We start from the raw sequence: 19,824 nt of genomic DNA, 5'->3' as shown, positions 1-19,824 counted from the left end.
AAGCATTTCAACAAGAATTTGTTTATTGCTTTCAATATCAGTCAGTAGTGTTTAGATGTTTTGTTGTGTTTTGAAGGAACTCATCCTCATTCTTGATACATTATTGCACAGAAATCCTGTTAGAAAGTCATGACTTACATGTACATTTTATTTAAATGACAAATCATAGCTGCAGAAAGGTCATTCAGATGTTTTTACAAATGTGATAGCTCTACAAAGTCCAGTTAAGCTTGCTGTCACTTTGAAAATAAGATTATTTCCATCTTTGGATGCTATTTTCAGACAGACATCTTTCTTAAAGGTGCATATCAATTGAAAAGGCCCCAAACAGAGAACTAAATCATTTGTACACAAAAATAGCACAAAGGAATATCTGTATTGTTCATATCTAGAAAACATAGTAACAGAGATACAACAGGGTATATTCAGTGGCACTGTGCTGCACAAAAAAATAAAATATCCAGTAGAAATTTTGCAACACCAAACTCAGAGAACTGAAGGCTTATCATGGTTTAAAGGCACAAATCTACTTAAAATAAACACAATAGAACATTCCTCCAGACAGTGCAGCATCTGAATTACGCTAATATACATTAACACTTGGATATACAGTATATTGTTATTGTTTTAATACAATCGTTTGCCATCTAACATTTAATAGCTGACAATGGCTGTGCAGAATATGTCAACAGTTAACAATACGGTGGTTCGACAGTATTCCCACTATCCCATTTTTAGATGCTACTACAGTGTCAAGCTTGGTGATGTTGATATCAAGGCGACAGACACTCCAGGGAACAGTGTACACCTGCTGACCGACTTTTTCATCCACTTTTCTGTTTGCAGTCCCTTATCAGTGTGATAGCTATAGGCTATCTGTGCCTCAATCCTAAACATGAAGGGATCATCTGAGCACTTAAAAGTTATGTTGTGGATAAATTAAAACGTGTGCAAACAAAAATCTATTCTGTGCTCAATAAATGTATTTGTTGCAAATGCACAGTGATCTCTCAGAGTTCTTTTGACTAATTTCATTCTTGAATTCCTCACTGCGAGCCCAATTCACTGTGAAGTACTCCCTAGTAACTTGTATCCCACTATTTTCCTAGTCTAGGAAAATAGGTAATCACTATAATAGGGTCACTCACACAAGAACAGTCTTGGTTACACAGCTAGTTTTATCAACCACTCTTAATTAAGTCATCCCTCAGCTGTTTTGGTAGGTTGCTACCATGGCTGACATTGGCCGAGTAAGCTATAGGCAGCTAACTTGATTGTAGCTAAGATAGCTACAGCATTATAATCAGCGCCTTTGAACCAAGCAGCAAAATGTTGTACCTCAATATGACAGGTATTAAGAGTGATATTTATGCAGCTTTAGTTAGCCTGCTATTACAACTTAATAGCATAGCCTACTTTATTTTGTTGCGACACAATAGCTAGAATGGCATAGCACAAAAATGACTTGTTTGAGTTCTGCGACAGGCTTGTGTGTGTTCAGAAGAGTATTTCACATGAATTTGACTATTTATTCAGTCCAATCAGTTGTGCAAACTGCATGTAATTTATAAACTACTGTGAATTAGATGGTATTTTTGTCTGTAGGCCTAAAGTGATGTGACAGATCAATTTAATGCTGGTTTATTATGTGCCAATTGGAGGTATGAGACAGTGAAAGGCTAATACTGTGCATTTTGGTAGGAGACACATACAGTACATCTACTGAGCACAGACTAGATTTGTGTTTGTTCCAATTCAATTAATCCGTTGCATGATATTTTGTCTACAAAATTGAATTTATGTGCTTGCAAAAAATATTATATCTGTGCTCAAAATGTCCCATAGTGCAACTGTATTGAAGCACAAGTGCACCATACAGTACTTGCCTCCTAGACGGTATGCCTTTTTTTTTTCTCTCTCCCTCCCTCTTGAAGGAAGCACAATGGGCTTTGCAGTGTGCTTCAGCCACTTGCATACAGGGAACACATTCAGGGTGTGCAGGAACACACCTGTGTCAGACCCCTGTCCTAGTTGAACTGAACATCAGTATGAGTCTGAAGCTCAGAGCCAAGAAGCCAGTGCCCAGCAGGTCACCCAGAGCGGTGAGGTATGGGATGGAGAAATTGTCTGGATCCAGTCCCCTTTGCCACAGCCAGCACACCATCAGTTTGCAAACGTAAAGCAAAATCACCACCTGGATAATGACAGTTGTTCGATACAAGGAGTCAAATGAGAATATAGCCTACTAAGCTTACATGTAAAGGAAATTAAATACTCTAACAAAGCAATTTGAATAAAGCCTTATTGGGGTTTTTTAACCTGAAGAAGGGCTGCAGACAGGTAGCAGATGATGAAGGTAGGCGTCATGGCAGTATGGCCTCCCTGCAGGAGGTGGATGGTGTACAGGAAGAGGAGGTGACCCGGGACCACTAGGATGGCCAGGACTCTGGCTGATTTGGAGTTCACATCTAAATAAACACAGAACAGAGATGTGCATACTACTGTAAACTTCTAAAGGTTTGTTTCTTGGAAGTAGAGCTTTTTGCTGGTGTCTGTTAAATGATGTAATGTGTAGCATTTCGTTCATGAATGTTTACAAGTGATTGTATAGCCTACAGTTTAACATAAAAAGATACCAAGTACAAGGAAATACAAAAGTCTATACATGAGTAAAGTAATGAACAGAAAGATCAATTTAAAAATGGAAATAGATAACCTACAAAGCATGGAAAGGATTGCAGAGAGAATGAACAATTTTGTTTTACAAGCAGGGAAAACATAACAAAGCTCTGTTGGCAACGGAGAAAATTCAACTGCAGGACATGTCCAGAAGAAGAGAAGAAAATTCCCTAAGCTTTATGGAGGATTTGATGGTTGCAGAAAGAATTCAGGTCTCCTTGTTTTACTCTGGTAATAAAGTCAGAAAGATTCTCAGTAAAAGATAGTGGTTGATAGGTTGTGGAGAAGATTCATTTCTATACCACAACAGTCTCAATGTTCATGTTATGAAACAGTTTGGCTTAATTTCTGTATAACTCATCCCATCATGAAATAAAATCAATAAGAGCAACTGAACATTGGAGAGGGACTAAAGGGCGTCCCCTTGTAGCAAGTCTGTGGGCACGGCAGCTGTTTGTTTTTCTACCACTGAGTGTGATTTCTTGGCAACATTAGTGTTCAGGGCAGATTGGGGGCATGCCAGGGCAAGTTGGTTAGCATGTCAACATCAAAAGTAGCAAGAGTTAACATTGGCATTGTTTACAACCTCTAAAGACAGCTATTGAAGTACATTAATAGAAAAAGGTTGATGCTGAACTCATGTTTCTTCAAGTAAACAGCTGTCAATGCTAAGCTGGTCATCAAACCAATCAAATTTGAGCCACATTTGAAACAGTTTTTTTTGTTTGTTTTGTTTTGTTTTTTACCTATTTTTCAAAGCTTTTCATAATTGCAGAGTGACTGCTCTAAAGTCTTAGCACTGGTGTTCTTAAGGTTCAGCTAACCGGTTGCTAGCTGTAGCTTAAAATTTACGGCACAGATGTATTGATTTTTTCATCTAACTCTTAACAAAAGGAGTCAGTAAGTATTTCTCAAAATGTCAAGCAGGTGCTTTAAAATCAAGCAGGTGCTTTAAAATCAAACAACCCCACAGTAGAAACTGTTCTGGCCACTTCATAATCACTGTTACAGGCAAACAAGTGTCCATCAATTTACACTCAACTTTTTTGAGTTCACCATTATATTAGTTCTTTGTAGTTGTCAATGCGAACATACTTCAAAACAACAAATGTGGGTATAGTACACAAACTGAGACAGAGTCAGTCACATTCACATTTCACATCACACCTCTAGTTATTTGTTACAACAGCTGACCTGAGGAGCAGAAGGTAGCACAGGGTCCAGGACAGCTCCCACTCATTTTAAAGGGAAGAGCTCCAGGGACACTCCAGTAGTGCAGGTAGGTGGACATCCTGCTGGCCTGGATGGCCACCAGGTTTCCCCCGACTCCTGCATGGACAGAGAAGTAAAAGTAAAAACGAGATTCAACTAAATACACGATGTATTTGCCATGTACAACTCTTGTTGTACAATAATACTGGACAAACTGTCCCACTATCATCAGTTGCCATTGTTCTCTTTTCCATACAAAAGGCCGAGCAGACACTGCTGAATACAACATGGAAAAACGGTTCACCATCCAAACAGCAATTTTGCTTGAAATCTCTTCAGCAGTTATTCCTAACTCACAGGGTCCCTTGGGCCTTATTCTCTAAATGTCTGGAAAAGTCAGTCTGGTTGCTGTCCCATATTCATCATAGTATTACTCTGCCCTCGGGCTGATTTCATTAGGAGCAGAACAGAACCTCTTGGCTTGCAGAGCTTTAAAGCACATGGATCATTTGGGCAAAACAGGAGGAGTGTTTCTGGTCAACAGGGCAGGAGGGGAGCGCGCTGAATTGGAATGCAAATGCACTTCCTGTCCTGGGATGGCAATACATGCAGGAGTCTTTGGTAGCACTGAGGTTGGCAGGGATGCTGCGGAAACAGGAGCCAGCGAATGCATAGTTGGCATTCTGATCAGGCTTGTGGTTTATGTAAAGACCATTGTTAATGCTCTCTACTTAGTATGCCGCTTTGTGAGCGACAAACTTCAGTCAGCGAAGATCTGGCCTCTCTGAGGTTCCTTTGACAGGGAGGAGAGGCTGCTCAACTACAGCAGTGCTTTAATGCCTCATCACTGATTAACACAGCATATCCAAAGACCTTTAGAAATTTGATCTTAGCCTTTAGTACTTCATTGTCAAAGTGACAGTTACAGCTGCAGGGCAACTGCATGCTTCAACAATTCCCACATGACATTTCTTTTTGATAGTAATTAAGTTAATTGAGAAACTTAAATATCATTCTATATGTGTCTATTTATTTTCTATTTCATGCTTTCATGCTCTACCATGTCAGCATTATGTCTTTGCTTAGACTTGCTCAGTCTTTGTAGAATAAAGGCCACTCATTTTTTTCATCTTCATTTAAAGGCATAATATCCACAATGGCAGCTATATTAGTCAAGGTTATCAATCAATCTCATATCTTAAGTCCTCAATAATGAGAATAAAATCTAAGAAGATTCACATACAGTTTAATCATATGCAGTGGTGGAAGAAGGGTTTAGATGCTTTACATAAGCAAAAATAGTAATACCATAGTTTGAATTTAAGGTAAATGCAGCCTTTTTAATTTTCGCTTGAGTGACATTTCGCTAACTTTTCCCTAAATTTGTTGTGTCTGCTTATTATTCTTATTAGTGCATAGTATATTTATGTTCCCATTTCCATGATTTTATTGTTCCTTTGACTTGGGAATTGTCCTCCATCTTGAAAAGACGTCCCAAAGCTCTTATTTCTGCCATGAGGAGAGGGATGGAAGAGCAAGGAGGGATCTCTCAGGGGCCATGGGCGAGGACACATGAAACCATCCGCAGTGGAAGAAGCATGATGTATAAATACTCTGCTGTGCTGAAATGAGTCAGATGAAATGATATTACATCTCTCTAAATCTATCTCCTTGTTTCTTCTCTCCTCATTTCCATCTTTTTCAGTAAGAGGTAAAAGACGTAACTGACAAAATGGTGGACGCAATTAAAGGAAGTGAAATGCACCCCTAGAGTTCGGTGACACGTCCCCACAGACTCTCTTAAGTTACACTAAACTAGAGGTCTAATCAGCCAGGTCAGCTAAAAAATAAAGCCTGTCATTTGTAGAGTAACCAGCTACGACATCCCTCACACAGATGTTCTGACTGAGGCGATCCCTCACTTGTCCTCTGGTGCCACCTGCATGTTGATGTGTTCAGTTCTCCTGTGAAATATCCATATATCTTAAAAGCTACTACAAGGACTGAACACAGAATATAACATGCACACTCTTACTCTATAAAGTTGCATAATGTAAATAATGATCATAAAGATCCTAAAATTTTGATTCTTACGAGCACCTAACTCGTATTTACTACCATAAGTGCCAAATATAAAAGAAAATGAAATTGATTAAAAATTCAAATCCACTGATACAAACCTCCTGTGAATGTGTGTATAAACAGATAATAGATGCTTTATAACTTTTTGTTTTTATTAATGGGAGCTGATGTTAAAGTTTGATGGGTGAGATTACATTTGCAGGGAATTCATTTTATGCTCACCATTGATGACTGGAGTGAACACTGCCATGCCTTCGAAGTCTGGATTACTCACTGTCCTGTCCAGAATCAGTCCACCAATACTGGGAGGAAGACGAAACAGAGTGCGTGAGTCTCAGCTGCACTGACCCATGTGTGAAATGCTGTGGGCATTTGCCAACTAACACCTATCGGCTTACCTGCTGATGGACATGGCCAAAATGACCGGCTGCCAGCCTGACCTCAGGACCTCTCTGACTGGTGCAGAGCCACAGGCAACTATGACCCACACTGGGAGGAGGAGCAACAGGAGGCAGCACACCACGGGAGGCAGATACCACATGTCTGCAGGGCGATAGAGAACACAGAATAAATCAGTGAACAAACAAACAAGTTAAAAAAAACAGTGCAAGGAGGGAACGAAGCCTGGAAGGCTTGTACAAAGTTCCACTCCCATCATCTAAGAATTACATGAAACTCAAGATAACCAATTAGAAATACAACATAGAAAAATTCAAGATAAACAATAAAATGTACAGTGCAACGAAAAATTATAAAACATAAACAACAAAAGAAAAGAAGATGGATGCATAATTAAAATTAACAGGAAAATAACACTGAAGGTTATGACATAAGGTGTTTTTTCAGTAACTTTCTAAAGGATGTGAAAGATGATGTTGGCACACATCTAAACCATTTCAGAGTTTTGGACCTCTAAATGTGATATTAAATTGATGCCCAGATGTTCGACAGAAGGGTAAATGAAGATTGCCACTATGCCTAGTTGAATATGAATGAAGGTCAGATGAAAAAGTAAAAAAAATGTTGAAAAGCGTCAGGAAGATTTTGTTTACCGTTGATAAACTTATGCACAAACAAACATGAATGGAAGACATTAAGTTTGCGAATGGGCAATATTGAATATTTCATAAAAAGGGGTGCAGATGGTTCTAGTCTACTAGACCGAGAGATCGTTCTTAGAAATCTTTTCTGGATTAACAATAATTTGTTCAGAGATTTTTCAAAGATCCTTTTATATCACAGGAATTGACCAAAAAAAATAAAACCACAGGGGCAAACAAACAATGTAGTAAAAATGACTGATGTGATGTGACCTGACCTCTGACCTTTGTAACAGAAGAAGAGGCTGCTGACCCCAGCGAGCACAGACAGAGTGGTGAGATCCCCGAGGCTGGCGGCGATGGGCGTGGCCACGTTATCCGGGTTGATGCCCACTTTTCTAGAGCCAATGATCACTGCCACCATCACCAGACCTGACGGAGCATACGAAGCATGACGGTGTTTCACAAACTCTGCTGCTGCCACACATGTTGTATTCTGTGCATCTACTCTGTATTGTCAGCTGTTCACTTCCTCTGCAGCAATTTGTCTTTGTCTGACCTAGAGACAGTGCAGCAATAAAAGCAGTGGTGACGCTGCTGGCACAGAGGATAGCAGCCTCGATAACATCCACTCTGCCCCTGGTCAGACTCCCCAGACTCACTGCTGCGACTGCTGCCAGGAAGCCCACAACTGTGGCCTGGACCTGTGCATGGAGAACAGCACATAGGTGAATTTATACAGCTCTCTATAGATTTCTCTATTCTACAGTATTTATCTCTATATTGGGATATTTACAGTGGTCCAGAAAGCCCAAAGCACAGCAAATTAAAAAATACTCTAATGCCCTGCCAATTCTTAATCTTAAATTCTCATCAATTAACTTTCTTCTACTGTTTAGAAATCAGCAAAGGTTAGATGATAACATACCTGTAGACCATTCTACAGAACAACATTCAACCTATAGCCTGATACAGTACGTACCATGTGCAAGTGAAATATAAATGTTAAGGAGTTATAAATGGGTGTAAGATGCTTTTCCAAGCCAGTCTGCTGCCTGGTAATTCGAATATTCTGTTCCTATCCAGGTACATGTCTGCATATTGCTGTATTTGTTATATCTGAGTGTGCTGTGTGTGGTTAGCCATATGTTTGAGTGAGCAACACAATTTATTCTGCAGCCCAGACAATAAATGGAACAGAAGTAGAAAAAGGCTGCCCAAAAAAAAAAGCCCTGACAAAAAACGTATAACAGGATACTGGTGAAATGTCTTTGCAGTGACTCACAGAATGTAGCCAGGTGCATGTAAAACTGATGCATGCTATGTATTATCAGGCAGTGGAAGAATCCGTCCAATTCCTGGACTTCATGCTTTAGTGTCTTATCATGACGACCATTTGGAAACTATCTCTGTCATCTTGTCTGTGTAATGCATTAGAAAAATGCTTTGACTCAGGAGGAGGATCAAGGCATCGAAACTCCTCAAGTTAAACTTTAGTGCCAGAAGAGTTAAGTGTGCACAGTATGTTATTAATAGGATGAATGAGTGTGTCACCTGAATGAGAGCCAGATTACAGAGCACCATCTTCCACTGCTGCTGAGCCTCATCCATCTGCCCTGTGTTGGCCTGTGAACACAGATGGGATTACATAACACATCACCTTTTTTTTTTCCAAGTGTTACGGTGGAAATTTAATTCTCAACCCTCAACATAAAGTTTTCAAGGTCCTGGCTAATTACTGGTGTAAGTGATGTCAGAATGACCCTACTAGGTATCTGATTTGTCTCTAGTGTGCACAGATAACCATTAAAAAACACAAAATTCAAGTTGTTTCCACTACTTCCTATGAGTGTTTGTGTTCTATATGTGTGTGAGTGTGTTTCCACTCACTGCTGTTGACAGTCTGGATGCCAATGTCATCTCCAGATTCCCCTTCAGCCCCACCAGGGCTGGCACCAGGATAAACACCTCTGAGATCTCTGTGAACACCTCCCAGTGCTGAAAAACACCACATTGGTCTATTAGTGCACGCTCTGTTCCCAATGAGCCTCTTTCTCCACACAGCCCACTGTTACACTAACACACAGAAAGATATTCTGTTTTGACTTTGACTTTTTGACAGTTTTTTTGATCATACTGTTGTCTGCAGTCCTTCTAAAAAAGTCCATTGGATTGCAATCTATGAAACCCCTCATAAAAAACTTCTAAGAATACCTTTTCAAAACTTTGCTCCTTATTTGTATTGATTTAATTTGGTTTTATACACGTTATCCACTGTTTCAGCATTGCAGTTATCAGAATCGATGCAGCACAGCCAGAACTATTGCTGTTCTTTTATCTTACTTTTTTATCCACATGCCTGTACTTATATACTCTTATAAACTTGGTACCAAATTTCCCACTAGGCAAAGCTACCAGCAACAAATGCCTCAAACAGATCTGAATAGCAGTAGGCTAACAAACTGACTCCACACGGCATTGATTTCTTTTTCAGTTTCAAACTCACAGTCCTCAGCCCAAATGTGCTGATGTTGACAAGTGACATCACTAAAGTAAATCTATATAGTGTTTTTTACCCCCCGTATCAAGCCAGATGTATACTAATATAGACACAGCAGTGAGAGCCTGTTGGATATTTCAGCATGCTCCCAATGCCTAATCATTCCCCTCCCAACCTCTCAACACAACCCCTTCGCCTGTGAGTGTGGACGGATTTGATAAGTTGTAATTGAAACCTGATCTGCTGACTCTTTATTGCTTCAAACCAGCAGCTGGCTGACCTGCTGCATAATTCAGACGTGTCATGCTGCTGGTGTAATATTTACAAGAGGTTAAACCGGGTGAGAGCTATTAGGTGACTCTGTCTCAGCGTCTGACACTGCTGTTTGCCTCACTCCCCATCATTTATGTGTACCTGTAGATTTACAAAAGAGCTTCAATGCTGTTAGAGGAACTGGCAACTGTTTATTGAATGCTCTCAATAAATATTATGCCCGGGAGCCTGAAGAGACAGATTTTTTTGTGATTTTTCTTTTCCTCTTGCTCTCAGCACTGATGTTCTTTATTTCCTTGAGTGCTTTTTGTTTGCAAGGATGATCCACAGATGACAGCTTAATGACGCAAACGTCACATTTCATCCCTTGTCTCACTCGTCTGCCTTCCAATAAGTCACCGCCTCTCTACCTCAAAGGCACAGGATGAAATGAAACCACAGAAAACAGTGGAGAAAAACCATAAACAATCATATGAACCTGTCTAGCTTCTAGCAGACTCATTATCGTATAAGTATAGAAACATGCTATCACACACACACACACACACACTTTTTCATACTTGCACTACATCCATGAGTATCCCGGCTGCCACCATGCCCAGGCCGGCCACTAGGTAAGGCAGCAGGACCTGGGCTGCGATGCCCCACGCGCCCTCTGACAGGAAGCCGTGGGCCGAACGGGTCAGTTTGCACGTGAAGCCCCTCAGCTTCTTCCCCTGGAACCGCAGCTCCAGAGCCAGATGGGTCACCACCATGGCTGATCTGCTGTTAACCCATCCCCGCCTGGAAAGCCTTCCTTGCGATGTGCTGGTGACGGACGGACGGACGGATGGACGGACAGCTCCTGTGTCACAAAATCTGACTCCTATTGACCTTTTTGTGTTTGTTTAGTCAAGTTGATCCGAGGAGGATGTAATGATCCATCTCGACTGAGGGGAAGACCGGCGAGGCAGAGAAGAATATTTCCTTTCCTTCTTTGCGTGTGTTCCCAAGTTCTGGCCTCTTTCAAAAGTCACAGCTGATGGTTCTTAAATCGCTCTTCTGAGTTTTTGTTTAGTTTTTTTTTTTCCTTTTTTTCCCCCCAAAAAAGAAGAAAAACACAAAAACAAACTCAACCAGCTTGCTTTGCCCTTCACCTGTCACCCCTACTCTGGCAGGGCAGCAACACAGAGTACGTTTGCAAATGGTGGACTAGTTGGAGGAAGCTGCTTTCACCTACTTGAATGGATCATACACACACACACACACACATGCTCACACACACACACGGGTCCACTTGACAGCAGGTCTGTGAGGCCTCTTCTGACAGTCTGCTACTGACAGACCTCCACACACACACACACACACATACATACAGACACACACACACACACACACACACATACACTACTACTCACTACAGCTACACACACTCTCTCTCCTCATGCCTCACTCTTCAGCAGGCGGGCTGCTGAGGCAGAGCGCTGGAAGCTGGGTCTGTCGCGGGGCCTGAAGAAGGTCCAGGTCCGGTGGGACAGAGACATCCAGAAGGCCAGCAGCTTCTTCTCAGCCCTCCTGTGCTGCTGCTCCTTCTCCTCCGTCTCCCTCCACACGTCCTTCTCCAGCTCCTCGCCGCCTTGCTGGTGCTCCGTGTGAGCTGCTTGATCGGTCTGGAACCCCTTCCCCATCTTGATAAGTGGAACACCAGGATGTCCGTCCAGGCTTGTGAGCTGTGCGATGGTGGTGGTGGTGGTGGTGGTGGTGGTGGGGGGGTGGGCACTGATTAGATTGTGGACTGTGTGATGCCGGAGGCTTGAACTGAAGAGGTACAGCAAGATGTGGTGTCGCTGCCGGGGGGGGCTTCCCTCTGGTTCCAGACGGACAGATGAGACGTGACGGCGCTCTGCGTTGGAGGGAGGGACAAGACGGACAGAGTGTGTGTGTGTGTGTGTGGGTGGGTGTGTGGGTGTGTGAGAGGTATGATGCTGCAGACGTCTGAGTGTGAGCAAGGTGAGCAGACAGTGTCAGGACTCCTCTTTTCCTCAGTCTTCTGTCTGTTTTTCTTCTCAGATCAGTTCAGAGGATACTGCGGTTGTGCTCTCCCCCTCTTTTGATAGCTCCTCCTCCTCCCCCCCCGCTCCTCGATGTCCTCACTATGAGTGGGTGACGCACTCAGAGCAGCAGCAGGTTCTGTACCTGTCACCAACACGTGGTGCTGCTGCTGCCTGTAAAGGACACAGTTTTATCCTACTTGATGGGGTGGGAGGGGGGGGGGGCGACAGGCTGCCACCAACTGATATTCCCTGGACTTTTTCGTGACATCACTTGTTTTCTGCTTTCTTTACATCATTTGCTATTCTGTATTTCATAAACACTAACCTGGCACAGCTATACAGTATAAGCTATATCCTCTACATAATTGTTTATAGGTTACGGAGATGACTTAACTCCCGTTTGATACAGAATGATAGAAATGAGTCAGGTTCTGGCAAAGTTTGCTGTTTACTCCTCTGGTCACACTGCATGGAGGAACAAAAAGCTTATACATAACACTTACTTAAACCATGTCCTCACACAAACACAGGAACACACACACACACAGACACACACACACACACACACACACGGACAGTGACTCAGCTGCAAAGTGTCCTTGAGACATGGCTTAGAACGGGCGCTCTGTTCTCTGCAGCTCCCCCCTCTGACTACTGGCTGTAATTTTGGGTTATTAAACGACAGCTTCTGAAGAATGAGGCGTGACTGAAGGTTTATGGTGCCTGCACACATAAATTAGGAGGTCAAATAGCTGCGGTGGCATGAAAAGAGTTTTGGTTTCTCCTCTCAAAGATCAACCTCTGTCATATTTTTTAAGAAACTGACATAAAAAGTAAAGGTGATGATGACATGTCTATAAGCAGAGTCTGATGTCAGGCCAGGCCATACTGTTTGACAACAACACTTTTTTCTGCATCACTACATCTGTTGCTTTTTTTTTTACTTTCTAAGTTTCTCAATACTTTGAAAGAGCAGTATCAAAGTTCAATAATTGACCCTAAATTAACAATAATAATAATAAACTATTAGATACACAGTAGAATATAGACATACTATATGACACAATCAATTCTGAAATAATTAAAGTCATTAATAAATGTCAGCCTAATTTCAATATGCCTCCACCCCTTCAAAAGCATTGGCTTAAAGGCTGACTAACATATCCAGCTCTCATGTGTAAAGGATTATTGTTGTTTACTATGTCTATTTACCTTGTTTGGTTACAGCAGCTGACTTTAGGTGGTTAATTCAGAATCACTGAAAAGGCATATATTAAAATTACTACAAATGTATATTTTAAAAAAAGGATTTCCGATAAAACTGAAAAACAGGGTGTATTGTTCAATCGTTGGTTAACAAGATAAAATGTTTGCATTGTGAAAAACCTACGTATATTCATAATGTACCTTAACTCACTATGACATATTCTGCCAATGTGTCTTCATATTTTTACAATTGGCACACAGCCTTGTTTCCCAATTTATATGTAGCTGCACACTACACTTGGATTCAGGTGCAGCCATAAACTGTTTATTTGTTCCCATGGGGCAAGGTCACTTTACAGAACTACTGGGTCACTCTGACCTTCAAACCCACATCACCACAGTTCAGGCCCTGCAGCTCAGACACATGGAGAAACACTAGGGCTGTGTCCAAAATCACTCACTACTCACTATAGTGGAATATATAGTCCACTATAGTGCTTGTAGTGCTGTCTGGATGTTAAGTGAAAATCAATATACCCTATATCGTGAATTCAGAGTATCCCACAATGCAGTGTGAAAAGTAGTGTACAACCGATGGTCGCTAAGCAGGCAATACAGTAGGTATATACCATAATGCATTGCAGTCACGCATCGCAGTCATAATCGCAGTTGGCATTGAGCTGCAACGTTTTAATTATATGACAGTAATAACGTAATTAACTGCACCGCAGAGCAGTAAGCTTATAGTCCTCTATATAGAATTCCCTATATAGCGCGTAGGGAGTAGTGTGAGTGACTTCACAGCCTAAGAGTCAAAGAAATACTTTTGATGAGACTTTTGGACAGATGTGAAATAACTGAACTGAAGAAAAATCTGATCATATTCCTGTTAACAAACAAACAAACTGAGCTTAATGGGATCAAGTGGCTCAACCATGCCCATGTTTTTGCCTTTGTACTGGATTTTGGTGCAGATTACTTTGGACCTGTTTGCCATATTCTGAGCTATAATCATCTGTTCTGTCACTGACCTGCACCTGATCCAGCAGCACGCCAGCCGTCATCAACCCCAGCCCAGCCAGAAGGTAGGAAGGAAGCACCTGGAAGCAGATCACCCTGGATGACTCTCTGCAGGAAATGTGGAGCTTCTCCTTCTCCTCCATCTTCATCAGGACACCAAATGTCGCTAGGAGATTCAGGTCTGCTCTGCCTGCCTGCCAAGACTGTGTGATGATCATACAACCAAACTGCTGCCAACTGGAAGAGCCCAACACTGTTTGTCTTTCAACATGTCAACCTGCCCTCGAGCAAAACTCTGTGACTGTATCACATGGTTTTGCTTGAGGGCCCGGTGACAAATGCAGTTGTTTCTGTTATATGGATAATTACTGATGAGAGCTGAGGAGTAATTTGTGTAATTCAAGGCAATTTTAGTTCCGGTGGCTGTTCTGCTCCAGGATATTATTACTGCAGGTACAGTCAGCCTCAAGCATTAGGATTTAAATTAGAGACAGAAAACATACTATCTCTAATTTAAATGTGTATATATAGAAGAAGACATGCACCATGATGTCCAGTTGGTTTACAGCATGGCTCTCTATTTCTTTTCCTCCACACATATCTCTCCATTCCTCCTTTCTGTCCATCATCATCAAGTCTGTACCGAGTGTCAAATAAGTCAGTCTTGTGCAGAAAGTCAGTGAATTTGATCCTTTACTGCTGGGCTGTAATAATAAAGCAGAAATGTTTTGCTTGATGAAATGTGTTTGATCACTAGAACATCAGTTGCTTTTCATCTCTGTTGAAGCTTCTGCTCATTCTGTTTCTCTTTGTTCCTCAAACACTTGGATTTTAGCTACTGTGATTCAGCAGAGAAACACAATCCACTATTCATGTCACTGACCTGATCCAGCAGCATGTCGGCCATCATCAGGCCCAGCCCAGCCAGCAGATCTCCCCCTGCATGACTCTGGAGGAAATGTGGAGCTTCTCCTCCTCAGTGACACAGGTGCCTGCTACATTTGTTGAGCATGGTTGTTAAACGTGGTTGAAAGGTCTGAAAAGAGCGAGCTTGGATTATTTTGTGTAAGTGTGTAAGTGAAAGATACTAAAATATAGATAGGAAGTGACTGTGTCCTGTTTTACCATAAACTCACAACATTAGCGTTTCATGTAAATAAAAAACACATGTACTATTACTCAACTAATACTTAAACTAAAACATTATAACAAAAAGAAATACATTTATACTTTACATCCCTAACATTAGTGCGGTACGCTATGTCAAAGACAGTTTATAAATAGAGTATCTTTGGCTATGTATGGTATGCTAATACTCACACACAACACACTTCCTGACCCATGCTCGACTGCCCTTTCCCCTTTGAAAAACTGCGCGCCGCTGCAGGGGCGGTATTTCACCGTTGCAGGGCAGGGGGGACGCAGGTAAATGCCCATAGGGGTGTTATTCGTGTGTGTTTGCTGGGTGAAGAGTATAAATATTGTAGGATATGATATTTTGCAAAGGGCTGATATTTGTTTTCCCATGACTTTTTTTGTCTGAATGGGCTAATGTGGTTTTGATAAAAGTAGCTTTTATTCATTAGCCGCTAATGTTACTAAAATAGTTTTATTTCAGCAGTTCAAGTATCTTTCTTGGCCAAAACTAGAAGCTAATGTTAATAGAGGGTTTCATTTTAATAGATCATGTATGATTCTTGGCCAAATGTAGCAGCTAATGGCAGTGAATTGGCTTCCTTTAAATAGGACAATCAAGGCCAAACCTAGAAGCTAATGGTATTGTAACAGTTGTATTTGGATGTGCATGATTCTTTGACAAATGTAGAATGTGACTGAAATGGTTGCATTTTTGATTAAACAAGTCCAGGTGTTGGATGCCAATATAAAAAAATGTTTATTAGTCCTGCTCGTTAGAGGGGACATATTATGGAAATATCACTTTTTGAAGGCTCTTTAACATATATTTAGGTGTTTGTCTTGCCTTCTGTCCCCCCAAAATGTGTAAATTGACAAAAAATCTGTAATGTGCAGGCTCCCTAGGTTGAAATCCACATGGTTTTACGAGCTGTTCCCTCAGTTGTCTTCCAGTGATGTAACTAGGATTCGAATTTGCATAATACCCCTACCTGGGACTGGTAGGCGGGTGTTATGTATTTAGTTGAGCTTAATGTCCCAAAGGAGACAAAATACATCACAGTTTAATGCTAAACAATACAAAACTTTTTTTTTTTAAACAACCATAATGACACATTCATAATTGAAAGTTGTTTTCTGTAACTTCCTCAAGATAGCTTTATAATACATTAATTTTGGTACAAGATAGGATTGTAATTGATCCCACTTATGAGAAATGTAGCCTATACATACAGATATGTGTGGACCATAGACTGTATATAAAAGAGGTGTGGACACAGCCTGTAAATCAAACAGTAAAGACCTCACAGCCATTTCCATGCACTTTAACCCTGTAACCAGTAGGATATTTTAGACCAGTAACTATAAAGAAACAAGAAAAGAACAGAGGCACAGCCCACCGCTACCTGCTATAAATATTCGCTCTACTGCACCCATCCCCGGTTATGGTCTCATGTTATATGTCAAGGGCTCTAGGGCTGAGCTGCAGGGGTGAGCCATAGATTACAGTTCGTTTTCCATACTGTATGCAGTTGTCAGTGCAGTCACTGATGGTCTTGTAGGCAGATCCTGGTGGGAGTCGTCTTTCCAGATCGGCTCCTGTTGGCAGCTTGCTTCTTTATTTTTTCTGCTCAAGATGTTATGCCTGGCTTCCAGTGGTGGGTTACTGGCAAAGGCTTGCAGAGGCTGTTTCCTCATATCAGTCATCTGGTTGCAGTTGGGTTCATAGCAGTTTGCACACAGTGAAGAAGACAGTAGCCCAGCAGGAGAAGACGTCTGCTGAACAGGTTTGGTCCTCCTTGAACTTGTTTTGAACATTTGTATTTAGAATGTAAGCATCTGACCAATAGTTTTGTGATTGATGCTTTATGTGGAAATTCAGTGCAGATATTTGCATGTGCTGTATGAAAAACCAAATGATTTGGGTAAACAACTGGCTGCTTTGTTTTTCAAGGTGAATGTACATGGCAAACATGGCTTCTGATAACTGGCAGCGGAGGGGCTCTGGTGAAAAGAGAGGGGTCCAGCTTCAGTTCATTAATGGCTCCAGTACCATAACTCCAACTAAAACCACCACCATCCGTCTTCGGGATCTTTACGATCCCAAGCCTCAATCTGCCAAAGCTCCTGTTCGGATCCGACCTCCAGGTCCAAGATCTCCCACCGTAAAGGAACCTATTTCAAAGCCCAACGTGCCAAGCGACCCCCCCGTCAAGACCATCATGCGCAGACGAGCTCAGTCTCTTCCTTCATGTGCAGACAGGAAGAAAGAACTTAGGAGCCTGCAGGTACGCTTTGTGGACTCACTGGGATTGGAGTTGGAGGAAGTAAAGGTCTTCAAAGTTAAAGAGCACCCCCTGATTCCCCAACATGTTATGTTCAGACTGTTAATGAGCTCTGAACTGGCTTTCAGGAGGTCATTGGAGTTGTCCCTGCCTTACTTCAAACCTTGTTTTCCAGAAAATATGGGAGCTGAGTCCGACTACCTGAATCGTCTCTGTGCTCAGAGTGTGTGTCTGCAGCAGGTCCTGTGTTCAGAGCAGGGAATAACAGGCACTATACAAGTACTTAATTTAGCTTATGAGAAAGAGGTCACAGTGCACTACTCGTTCACTAACTGGAGAACACACACGGATACAACGGCGGTTTGGGTTTCAACTGGGAACTGTGGGGACTGCAACTCTCCAGAGACAGATACTTTCAGATTTCGTCTGCCAGTCCCGCCGTTCATTTTGGAGCCAGGAGCGATTTTGGAATTTGCCATCTGCTACCAAGTAAAAGGATCCGACTACTGGGATAACAACAATGGACAAAATTACAAACTGTCATGCCACAGCTACAAGGTGACTGTGCCAAGGGAGTGTGAGGACAGCATGCTGCACTTCACCTGAGTGTCCACATGGGGGAGCTCTAACACCTGCACACAGATATGGGTGACACTCAAAATACAAATAAGTATTACCAATATTTCTCTTGCAATATTTTAAGCTGTAATGGTATGTTAGTATTTTCTCTAGTAATTTGAGTTAGCATGATCTTTACTCTTAAGATATTAAATATTGCTATCAATGATACATCTATGTATTGAGTAAGAAGTCCACCTCAACCTCTTACAAAACTAAAATGGTGCTTACATAGCTCAAAATTTATGATTTTCATATAATGTGTAAAGGTACACCAATGTATACTTATTTGCTGATAGACTTATGAGGTATCACAATGCTCACAGTATAGTTATTTAATGAGTCCTTATTGATCTCGTCACTTTTGGGTGTGGTTACAGTTGCATCAAAGCACAGTTATGGCTACACCCTCCCATACTCTACCACAGATAGTAGAGGTGAAATAAGCTAGAAACTTAGATGAAGGCAGTGCAGACTGTGCTGTTTCGGCCTCCTGTTAAGTTGCTCTTGAAGAAGTCTGACTCACAGACGTAGGCGATGTGGGCATTAGCGCCTATTCCAGGCGGCACTCTCCTCCCTTTCCACTTCCCCTTGCCTGTTTCCATTTTTAAAATCCCCTTCACTACAGGAAACAGCAACCTACACACTGGAAGTAGCACTTTTGAATCAAAATCTGGATCATGCAATCATACCTCAAATTAAGTCTTTGCTGTTTTTCTTTCCCAGCAATCCACAGTTTTAATGACAGTAGGTACTCACTTCTGCATGTGCAAATTTTCTGCAAGTTTAAATCACTCTGTTTTGTTTCTCAGGCTCAGGACTGTTCAAAATGATTGTGATAAAGATAAAGTCATGCAAACTTGCAGCAGAACTGTGAAGCCAAAACAATTCCCAAGGGCTGCGCTGAGAGCCGCTGTGGTTGCTATATGGTAAAGATCAGAATATTTCCTCCAACCTCTGATCAGATGATGAAGGAAATAGGGAGAACTCACAGTTAAACTGGGGGTCGTGCAGTTTGAAACACATGCTGTGTTTTTGAGCTTGTCTGATACTAGTAACTAAAAAACCAGGACATCTCTAAAGCCTGTTTGACTCTGACCACTCATGTGTTTAGGGTTAGAGTTGTTCTGTGAGTTCTTTTGTTGAACGACAACACTAAATCAATGGTGTACTGTACTCCAAAAGTGAGTGGTAAAATTAACCAGCTGTCTTTCTTTGCCCTATATCAACTTATATAATCATCTTTATTCTAAACAATAAAATTACCATTAGACATAACACCAACTGTTATCTATTCATCCAAGGAGAACAGACATAATTTATAGCTCTTTAAACCAAACTCCTCAATTGCAAAATCTTTGGCTGCTGCTGTTTCTAAAAGGTTAAAACACACATTTTCTATATCTGCCTTGTGACAAGTGAAGTGAACTTCGTAACATTGATGGAGTAACCCTTTGAAAATATTCCAGCCTGTTTGAGGTCATGGAGGGTTCCTGTCCTCCTTTTATTCCGATTAAATCCCTGCCACCTCTGTACAGACCTATATAAGAATTTGCTCACTTTGCACTTTAGCAAGTCTGGTGACCCACTTTATTGATCGACAGTCTGACTCGGAGAAAGCACTGTTGATGCATCACAGAGTTGCACAAGCTAACAAATCCATATTCTTTGTTGATTTCTTGCAAATGGAAAAGACCCTTAATGATCTGTTTGAAACATGAGCAGCTTGTTTACTTTTTTGT

The 19,824-nt window shown here is 41.5% G+C and overlaps 2 protein-coding genes across 4 annotated transcripts; one reads left to right on the top strand and one right to left on the bottom strand.

The window, feature by feature from the left end:
• Positions 1 to 130: 130 nt before the first annotated feature.
• Positions 131 to 14,267, bottom strand: LOC310986402 (solute carrier family 41 member 1-like). Of its 3 annotated transcripts, XM_083972284.1 has the most exons (11): positions 14,057 to 14,267; positions 10,347 to 11,990; positions 8,904 to 9,011; positions 8,568 to 8,639; positions 7,573 to 7,717; positions 7,299 to 7,445; positions 6,372 to 6,516; positions 6,196 to 6,275; positions 3,874 to 4,008; positions 2,320 to 2,468; positions 131 to 2,194 (listed from the first exon to the last, which is right to left on the bottom strand). In XM_083972284.1, the coding sequence occupies exons 2-11, from the start codon at positions 10,539 to 10,541 to the stop codon at positions 2,015 to 2,017; spliced, it is 1,356 nt and encodes a 451-aa protein (XP_083828410.1). In that variant the 5' UTR covers positions 10,542 to 11,990; positions 14,057 to 14,267; the 3' UTR covers positions 131 to 2,014. The 3 variants fall into 3 exon arrangements, with proteins under 3 accessions (XP_083828410.1, XP_083828409.1, XP_083828411.1); XM_083972283.1 differs by lacking the exon at positions 10,347 to 11,990 and having other exon boundaries at positions 14,057 to 14,266; XM_083972285.1 differs by lacking the exon at positions 10,347 to 11,990 and having other exon boundaries at positions 14,126 to 14,243.
• A 2,373-nt stretch (positions 14,268 to 16,640) lies between these two features.
• ppp1r3db (protein phosphatase 1, regulatory subunit 3Db) lies at positions 16,641 to 19,077 on the top strand. Its single transcript, XM_083971481.1, has 2 exons — positions 16,641 to 16,966; positions 17,134 to 19,077. Exon 2 carries the CDS (start codon positions 17,138 to 17,140, stop codon positions 18,068 to 18,070), a length of 933 nt encoding a protein of 310 aa, XP_083827607.1. The 5' UTR covers positions 16,641 to 16,966; positions 17,134 to 17,137; the 3' UTR covers positions 18,071 to 19,077.
• The last annotated feature ends 747 nt before the right edge of the window (positions 19,078 to 19,824 follow it).

Source organism: Trachurus trachurus (genome assembly GCF_905171665.1).
Source record: "Trachurus trachurus genome assembly, chromosome: 5".
Lineage (NCBI taxonomy): Eukaryota > Metazoa > Chordata > Actinopteri > Carangiformes > Carangidae > Trachurus > Trachurus trachurus.
Note: the sequence above shows the minus strand (reverse complement) of the source record. Positions and strands in the feature narration are given on the sequence as shown.